Consider the following 10,115-nt stretch of genomic DNA (forward strand, 5'->3'; position numbering starts at 1 on the left):
GGCAGTAGGGAGCAGCAGGAAGCACCCCCCCACCTGACACCCATGTGACAGCTGTCACATTGTGCAGGTGCACATGGCTTGAGAGGCCACTGCACGCTGTCTGGGAGCTGGGGCAGCTCCACCTGTCAGCCAGAGCCCAGCACCACCCAGCCCCAGTGGCCCCAGCTCCCAGACAACGTGCGGCGCTCAGCTGAGCCACACTGCACCCACACCATGGGGCAGCTGCCGCGTGGGTACAGGGCTATCCCTGCTGCACCCCACTGCCCCATTCCGCATGGCGGGGCTCTGCCATGAGCCCTCAGAGGCCCTTATGGCCTCTGCTACAGCCAGTGAGTGCAGGGCTTTTTTTTCCCCCAAAGTGCCAGGAGGCCTGAGCTGGGCTGGACAGCCATGGGGGCTTGTCCCACAGCTCCTCCAGCTGTGCCTGCCTCTGCCCCAGCGCGGGGAGCCACAGGAGAAGCCCCCATGGCTGCCCTGCCTGGCCTCAGCCTCCCGGCACTTTAAAAGGAGGGCTGTGGGGCTGTGCCAGACTCCTCCCTGGGGGGCACGGGCCCCCGGCCTGCGTGTGGAATGACAACAAGCTGCCTTCCATCCCCCAAAGTACTGGGATTGGAAGGGACATCAGGGACAGATCACAGACACTGGCCAGCTAAAGATGTTAATATCAGAGCAGTCCTCTTCCCCCCCACCACCCCTCCTTTCAGATGGTTTCATTTTGTTTCATTTTGGAGATATTTCAGAGCCTTCCATTTCATTTCAGACTCGGTATTTTGGGCACTGAAACAGGCCGAAATGGCTCCTGAAATTTCACTCAGCCCTACTCTGTTCCATGAGGGCCCTGGCATGAAACTGGCAAATATTTTTATTTTTGAAAAATACTTCCCTAGTAAGAAGGATTCTGTCAGAACTTCACCCACTTCTGATAGAAATCAAAAGACAAAAGTAAAAAAAAAAAAAAAAAAAAAAATACTAACAAAGAAAAATTTGGCAGAGACTGCAATTTCTGAATGACATGCAGCTTGGCTTTCTCATATTATTTTTTTTTAAACTCTCTGCTTTTACCTGGGGTGCTTTCTAAATGCTGCAGGCAAAGTTAATACAGCTATTAAACACAATAGTTCAGCCTACTTTTAGACTGAATAGTAGGCAACTCTAGAGCCTTCTGGATCATGGTGTATGCATGATAAGTCACCCAGACCTACAACACGTATGCCTAGGCAGGAATATAGAGGAGTGGAGGTTGCCAGACCTTCCATCCCCACATCCCCACTTTAGACTATTGAGACAGAATCCAAAGGCCAGACTGAGTCCAGATGTTCAGTGCCTTATATGCACATCCAAGAATCAAAGGCAGTTATCTGCCTGATTATAGTTTAAGACTAAAAGTCCTAGTAGCAAAATAAATGGTATAAATGAAAGTATATTTGTGCTTCATTTCTTAGCATAAGGTAGGTAGCGTTATGGGAACAATATTGGAAAGTCAGAATCCAGCCCAGTGTTGCAAACTTTAGATCTGCTTGTAAGGTAAACAAGCTAAGGATCCCTGACAAATGTTATCCTCACTGGCAGATGCAGCATCCCCTGTCATTTAGAATAAAGTGCTGGGTCTTGTACAGTCACCACAGACAGGACATTGTGACAGAGTGAAGGCAGTTGTGCTCAGTACTGTTGAGGGGAAATAACTTGACCCATCTATTTAAACAAAAAAAAAAATGAAATAAAGTAAAAATGAGAGGGAAGCAAACAGAGGTTACAGACACGGAGAGAAACAGTCTCCTGCTTTCTTAATTCACTTTCTCCTCCCCCTCTGTTCAGCTTCCTCTGTTGTGTAAATAAGTAGCAGGTGGTTTGGAGCCAAATGCTTTTTAAAGTCAGCCTATTTCCACCCTATGCTCCGAGCTCATGCAGAGATTAGGAAAAACTCCTTGCATTTTCACTGGGGAATTGGAGGAGACTTCACCACCCCTGCTCAACCTATTTTGGTTTGCTACAAGTATGCAGAAATGGTAGGGCCACAAATTCCTTATGATAGCTACCATATTGGGAATAAAACAGCAGCCTGTGGCAGTTGCTTACCATTATTCTTGTCTTGTTTGCTATTCAACTTGTGCCGATCTCTTTGATTAAGGATGTCAGTTAGAAAATCTCTAAAATGAGCAGGTTTGCATTTTAAAGCTGTACCACACATGCTAAACTGAACAGCTATTTTTAATCTATTACGTTTACATAAAACTTGTAGAGACAGCATCTCCAGGGCTTGTTCTTGCATGCTGAGGTTATAAAATAAATACTTTTTCATGAGGGAGGCATCCCTTTCGATGTTAAATTACTCAGCAGTATAGTACCAGTTAGTAAGAGAGTGTTCCTGGAACTTGACTCCATTCAGGTGTAGAAAATGTAAATGGTAAAGAAAGTGCAGAAAATATTTCATCTTAATAAATGCAAGAGGTTTATCAAATGCTTAATTTTTAACTGACCTTGGTATTCGTCTTTTCCTGCTAAATAAGGCCAGAATTTGGGGGTTTCAGAGCAAACATTTTTCTGTCATTTGCTTTAACAACTTTTTTAAGCCAAATTCTTTTGAATTATGCTTTGCCAAAGCTGTTATATTCCTCAGAAATAAGTGCAATTGTCAGCAGTGCCAGAAAAAGGAATGTCCCAATTCTTTTTTCAAGAATATTTGTGCAATTTCAGCAACACAATTATAAAAGGGAGCACTGTATCATAGAGCACTTGTTATGTAACAAAGAAAAACAAGATTGTTTGTTCCTATCACGGCAGGAAATGAAAAGCAGAGGCTGTGTGTTTGTTGGGGTATGGGTAGTGGGGATGCTATTTTCTCTGCTTCTGTTTCCTGTCACAGTTTCTTCCATTTTCCTACATAGATATATTGTATGGTGCCAAGGGATATGCATAGAAAAATGTAATACCCATGAGCATTCCAGAACTTGTGTGCTTTTAAAACATGCTGAAATGCTGCCAGCTAAGAGAGCCATCTCTGGATCCACTTCCAAGCCTCATATCATGGCATCAACTGTAATGGAAGGGTATTCTAGTTATCAAGAGAGTGCTGGCAGTGCCTGTCAACTAGTCCAGAGTTAGGCATGCGGAAGCATCCATCTTACAATAGCTATTCTTTGAAGTAGAAAAGCTGTTTATGTCATTTCTGAAGTTTCTGCTTTGAGCAGAAGTTGTAATGCAGATTTTAAGAAGTAACCTGTAGGAACTGAAAAACAGGCCAAGGATTTTGGGGCAGCCCCTGGATATGCTTACTCTCCAAAATACTGTATTTTTCTAGACAGAAAATTGAATAAAACTTGAAATGCAAGAGCAGAAAATTGGTGTGAATTTGGACTCCATACAAATCAAGAGAAGTGAGAGATAATTTTTTATATTACTGCAGTGAAATAAAATTGCTGCAGGAATGGAGGACATGGAATTGGAAGGATCGTCTATGTCCTTCCAATTCCCGGAGGAGGCCAGTTCACATGTTTTCATGGGCCGACATATCTTGTGATGTCAGTAGTCAACTTTTCTAGCTCCTTACTTCCTCTTCATTTACATTTAGCTGTTTTGCTTTGTTTTTCCTCCTTTGTTCTCTAGGTATGCCGAATCCCTGTGCAAGATTGTGCTAGGCACTCAACTTGTACTCAGTGCATTGATGCACAGGATCCTTACTGTGGCTGGTGTGTAAGCAAAGGGAAGTAAGTATTGCTGATATTTTGTTGATGGTAGAAGCACATTACATAACGTGACTTTGAAGTCAGTGCTGTGATGTACAATTCTGATTGATATCAGTGCTTGGTTTGTTTTCCAAATTAATATTCTGTGCACATAAATAAGTATCTATTGACTTTGATAGATTACTCTGAGACACAAATTTCTTTACATCTAGCATACATCCTAGAACTACACATTTTAAAAGTTGTTGAACCAGATATTCAACATTTTCCTAGAAATCAAGAGCTAGCTTTTTAAAATGCTGTTAATATAGTGTGTGTGTGTGTGTGTGTGTGTGTGTGTGTGTGTGTGTGTGTGTGTGTATATATATGTATATATATATGTATATATATATATATGTATATATATATGGTAATTTACTATATAAGATTGCAATAGAGAGAGAAAAATATAACTTAGTCAAGTACTATTGTATTATAAATTAGACTTTTATGCACAATAGCTTCACTGAGTTCTCAGTTTATCACAGGAGTCTAGAAACTAGCATATGAATTATATCTAGAAATAAATTAATATTTAGGAAAATGTAACTTTGGAATGTGCTAAACAATATTGGAACGTCTCCTGATTTTAACCTCTACACAGATAGGGGTAGTGATAGAAAACCTCAGACTTCAGAGATCTGCTTTTGGCTACTAAATTAATTAACCCCTTGGCATGACCAGTTGGGACTTCATGATGCAAAATTCTTGCTGTTGGAACAAGGGGGCTATTTAATTATAGTATGCAGATGAATTTCAGACCTGTAGTTTTCTGTCAGATATTTTGAACCATCACATTAAGCTACCTAACTGGCTGATGTGAAGTAGGTCATGAAGTACTCCAGAGAAGGTATGCATTACACGCAGGTTTACATAGTGCGTTACAGCTTTACAAGTCTGCATTTCAATTAGGGGGGAAATATATATATATAAATAAAAATGTGTGTGTATGTGTATACACACATATATATAATAAAATAAAAAAACTGAGGTTTTGCAATATGACTTGAACTCCTCCTAAGCTACTGGGAGTTGAAGGCTGTGTCATATATCATACAAAAGGCAATTTTCCCTAGATTTCCCTTCAGGTTTCTGATGTAACCCCCTGACATCAATACCTCAAGGATTAATGGTCTCTGAGACACAGGGAAACATAATTTTTGTTAGTATTTTATTTGCAAGGAAAAATATAGGACTTAAATATTTCTAAAGTTTTAATGAATTATGCCAAATTATAGCCTGTCCTAAGCACTTCACCAATAGCGTGTACGTATATATATACATAGGTGCTCATCTTCTGTGAACTTATATTCTGAAGATAGTGGTAGTTTTTAGAACTTGATAGAGGTTTTATTATTTTGAAGTTCACATTTTAAAACACGTTGCAGTAACATCCAGTGGTACCAGTTAAGATTGGGACCCATTGTTCTGGGCACTGCGCAATAAGTTGATTAATTACACACAGATGACCCAAAGAGGGCCCATTCAGCTGCTTCACCATCTATTACTGAGTCTGCCACCCTGTGGACCTGTGATCCCTTCTTTATCTGACTCCCGTCTTCCAGCTGAGATAATGGCTAAGGAAGCCTGAATGTGGACCTAATGTGGAATCTGTCAAACAGTGGCCATAATTAATGAATCTGTTTGCTGGTGTAGTTAAGAGCACTCTAACAGTGGAACCAGACAGGCCCTCCGTCTGCTACTGCTCTGTTGCTCTGACCCTTATTGGCTAGCTGTGTGCATCTGCTTCAGTGCATACACCGAGATCTTCCATTTGAGCCACAGAAACAGAAGAGTGGCCATATGTTAAGGAATTTTGCAGTGTTTTAAGGCACGGACAAAGCAGTTCACATTCAGATCACTCTGCTAGAGAGTCAGTTTTTTAAGCTAGTTGAGTGTTGAACACGATTGTCTGCCTTTTAAATTGGAGTGTCTTTTTGTGCATTGCACAATGAATCATAGGTAAATGTGTACACATTTAGCTTTGGCATTTAGAAGTTGTGTTATCAGTTGCTCTGTTATAATTACAAGCTCTCAATGGACATATAAATGGACAGCATTAAAATAAATCCCTTGTTATTTTGTCCTGTGATTTCAGAAACATGTTTATCATACTCCTGCTTTATGAAGTTGTCATTTAAATCAATGAACACTGATTCTAATCAGCTTTGCATTAGATAACCGTGATGTTGCCTTGTCTTTTATCAGGTGCACTAGAAAGATAGATTGTGAAAGGGCTAATATGAAAAACCATTGGCTCTGGAGTCCAGATGGCATATGCCTGAAGATTGCCAGTGCCCACCCTAAAAATATGAGCCGGAAAGCTCCTGATAGGGTATGAAAACGTTGTTTGTCTGTATATACTTAAAACACATACAGGGTTTCTATGAGTAGCGCATCTGGAAAATGTGTATCTGTATTTCTATAAATTGGTAATTTGAAATAGTATTTGAAGAAAGCAAATTCTTGTCTTTGTCCCTTCTGATGTCTAATGTTTCCAAGCTGCTGTTTTGCTGTTTTTACTGGCTTCATTTTATTCCTCTCTCCAAAGTAAATATTTTTTTACCTTTGCTATAAATAAAAATGGCACTTGCTAGTTTAGCTGCTAAAATGATTGTTTGAGTCTAGTATGGTTCTGTCTCTTATTGTGTGATTTTAATTGAAGATCATTGATTACATTTGAAAAACTTTTGTTAATTTACAGTAAGTGCTGTTTGAGTTTTTTAGTTCATAAAATGCATTTGTCCAAGGTGCCTCGTAAGCATATATGAAAATGCAGTTATGTTGGACTCTTTTTTTAACTGAATGGACAGTTCCTAGGATGGTTCCACTCCCTTCCTATACCTGCAGTTTGGCACATTGAAGGCCTTAAGCTGCATCTTAAAAATCAACAAATGTCTTGCCTGTATAGGAAAGTTTAAGTGGAATATCTACTACCTACTTCCACACTTAATCTTTTGTGTGGATATTCTTCATTTTCACCAAGAGTACTTTTGTGTGGTTTAGCATACTCTACTTTCAAACCCAAGTCAGATAGTACAGAGTGAGGATTTATCTATATGGGGATACCTAAGGAACAATCTAAATTAATTTGTAAAATGACAAAGTGACTTAGGTGAACTGTATTGAATTCTTGTGTGGATGCTCTTATTCAGGGTTCTCTTATTCAGAATCAAAGTGGCCTTAATTCAGTTCCACTTTGTCACCTTGAAAATTAAATAAATATACAAATTCAGTTATATCCATTTTACTTCTGAATAGGATATTCTACACAGGGGTTTAATTCAGTTTAACTAGTCACTTTAAATTCACAACCATAATTAATTCAGATCCACTTGCCTACATAGGAACACTTATGAAAGTTAAATTAGTTTTGAGTAATTAGTTTCTTATACGTTTACCCACTCTTGTACTCCACATTGATTTACCTTTGTAAATAAGTCAAAAGTAATAGGAACACAAGAATTGCCATATTAGAGCAGGACAGTGGTCAGTGTAATTCAGTGTTCCTCCTTGGATACTGGAAGTGACTAGATGCCTCTGAAGAATGTAAGGAAAACTGCAATAAGCAGTTGTGAGATAAAGTAACCCCCTTTATTTAGGGGCTGACTACCACTGGATACCCAGGGATTCATAACCATTCCAAAATGCTGATGGGTTTAATATTTATAAATCTGATAGGTCCTGCTTTGACTAGGGGGTTGGACTAGATGACCTCCTGAGGTCCTTTCCACGCCTAATTTTCTATGATTCTATGATTTACTATTACGTTCTTCTCAGTTGTAAATGTTTAATCTCTTTTTTAATCCTAGTAAGATCTGAAAAAATGGGCTCTGGTTGAACCAGTGACAGCAAATTGCTGAGCTAAGGATATCCTGCCCATTAAGTCAGTCATGGCACAAAAAACTGAGCTAGTGAGAGCTCAAACCATAGTGGTCTGTGTTATATAAATAATATATAAAAATCCAGATCTTCTAGTTCCACTTTTCAATGAGTCTATTCTGGGATGTGCTATTGTATCCCGGTCTTTAGTTAACCAAGGCACTGATGGCAGGGAGCTGCCATTATACATAATACATCCAGTGTTGTGGAAGAATAATTTACAATAAATTTCTCCCTTTACAAAATGTTAAAATTGGAATTTTGTAAAAAGAGCACAGAAGTTGCTATTTCAATTTAACTTTCTCTGTCTTGTAGTACAGTAAACCTCTCTTCATGGCTGCTCATTTACTTAATGTACAAAGGTTATAATTCCTAATAAAACCAGTCTCAGTGGGGGGAGAAGCTGCTCTAACTAATGCATATTATACCAATGGTTATAGGGAAAAAAGGGTTCAGTGAAAACTAAAAAAAACTGTTAAAAACAAAAAAACAGCACCTAACACACTAGTAACCTGGATCATCAAAGCGCACAGATCTCCTTCTAACTTTTTCTTCTCTTCCTTTGCTCAGTTGCTGCTCTCTCTCTTTAATTTGCATAGGAGCTCTTAAAACTGTCAAAGCATTGAAATTGCTCTCTCAAGAATCTCTTTCTAAACTGTTTTATTAGCTATATCATAGCCCATTTTTCCCCTTGTGAATAGAGCCTTAAAGTTTTTTTTGTGGGGTGGGTTCCTATTGGACTGTTTCAAAGTCCAGTTTCTTGATCCCTCCAAGCCTTTGTTGTTCTCCATCTGGCCCCTAACATTATTGCTTTTCAATTAAAATCATAAACATTTCAATCATGTCTGTATTTACTGTTGCTGATCCTGCCTCTGAGAAGCACAGAAAGGAGAGATGTGGGGTGGGAAGAGGGGATGGGACGGCCTAGTGTATACAACTTTTTGTACAGGTTTAATATGCTGTGTATCAAAATGTATCCAATGTATCCATTTTGATACAGAGCATATTAAACCTGTACAAAAAGTTGGGTTGATTTTTGTTTCTACCCATATTTATTCACATAGTACACGTACCTTTTCCTAAAACATAGATATCAGAATTGGGTTACATATCTTAAGGAAATCAATTTCCAAACAGTGTGATTAAATGTATGTTTCAGTTTATCAATAGGTGATATGAGATTATATCTTCATGTAGGCCTATTTTATTTTCCAGTTGCATACCCACAATATACCCCCATGCTTGCTGAGTTGGTCTTGTCATAGATGTAAACATATAAGATCATAAGTGGAACAAAGTAGCTTTATGTATAAGCTGTTTTATTAAATTACTTATTTTCAAGGACAATTTTTTCTTCATTCTGCCTTCTACAAGGTGCATATAATATGCAAATAAATACAGTATTTAATTCTCTGTGCACCAACCTGAGAAAAGGTAAGAGGTCAAAAGAGAAGAGAAGAGGAGGTATAAAAAGGAGACTTGGAAGTTGAGATAAAGAGGAACCAAACCCCAGAATCTTTGAATAATGCTTGCTGGCTCTTTTGCCACTACAAAAATCTCACCCTAGAGCTGTCTATGACCAGAACAAAGAAAAAAAGGAAACTGAAAACATTCTGAGCAGAAGACTTGTTGGGTTTGTTTGCTTGGTTGTATGGGGGTCAGTCGGGGGTTGCTTGGGGGTTTGGTGTGCTGTTTCTCTATGTTTGTTTCAAAATAACTGCCTTTTTTGCAGATTACTGGTGTGTCTTTGTTTCTAGGTAGAACTGATTGTAAGTCCATTGCCAGCTTTAACTGAGGGTGACCAGCTGTGGTGTAAATTTGGTGACACAGAGCTCCCTGCAGAGTTGAGAGAAGGAACAATTATTTGCAATCCTCCTGAAACAATTCCTCATGCATCCAGAGGTCAAGGTAAGGAATTTTTTTCTGCTTTTCATTTCTGATGAGCAAAATTATTCTTGTCTGATATTTCCATTTTAATGCTCTGTTATCTATTAATGGCTTCCAAGTTTTGGTTTGTTTGTTTTTTATTTCAGCCCTTCAAACTAAATATTTCTATTCTTACTGTTTTTCTCCAGTTAAATTTCTTTAAAGTTGCAGTCAAAATGGTGCAGGCACATTCATTAATTAGGTTGCTTGAAAAATAACTAGACTAGTGTAAATTAATCTTTTATTATTTGTTTTTGAAAAGCATAGTATTTCTAGTGTTTACAGAAAGAATTTAGCAGTGGAATAGTGCATGAGTTGGAGAAGTGCTGTTTTCTGTTCCCACAGGGGAAAAAATATCAACATTTGACTAAGTTGATATTTACACAATCCTCAAAGAGCTTGTTGAGCACGTGATCCTTAATTTTCTGAACTTTTAGAAAATGGTTATCAAGCTTTAACTGTTTAATTGATGAGTCATGAGGCTGATCTTGTTTTCCTTTCAGGCTGAGTACTAGTCCCCCTCCTTCCCCTCCTCCTCCTCCTCCTCCTCCTCAGTCCTGCCTACCATGCTACCTTCTGATTCCT

The 10,115-nt window shown here is 38.8% G+C and overlaps 1 protein-coding gene across 7 annotated transcripts in view; it reads left to right on the forward strand.

Moving 5' to 3' along the window:
* PLXNB2 (plexin B2) overlaps positions 1-10,115 on the forward strand; it is a 351,969-nt gene that overhangs the window by 255,944 nt on the left and 85,910 nt on the right. For all 7 annotated transcript variants that reach the window (XM_025208550.1, XM_025208549.1, XM_006027363.3 and 4 more), the window contains 3 exons: positions 3,604-3,704; positions 5,931-6,057; positions 9,362-9,512. In XM_025208550.1, the coding sequence (XP_025064335.1) occupies positions 3,604-3,704; positions 5,931-6,057; positions 9,362-9,512 (379 nt within the window). The remainder of the gene's footprint in view (positions 1-3,603; positions 3,705-5,930; positions 6,058-9,361; positions 9,513-10,115) is intronic.

Source organism: Alligator sinensis, unplaced genomic scaffold (genome assembly GCF_000455745.1).
Source record: "Alligator sinensis unplaced genomic scaffold, ASM45574v1 scaffold660_1, whole genome shotgun sequence".
Taxonomy (NCBI): Eukaryota; Metazoa; Chordata; order Crocodylia; family Alligatoridae; genus Alligator; species Alligator sinensis.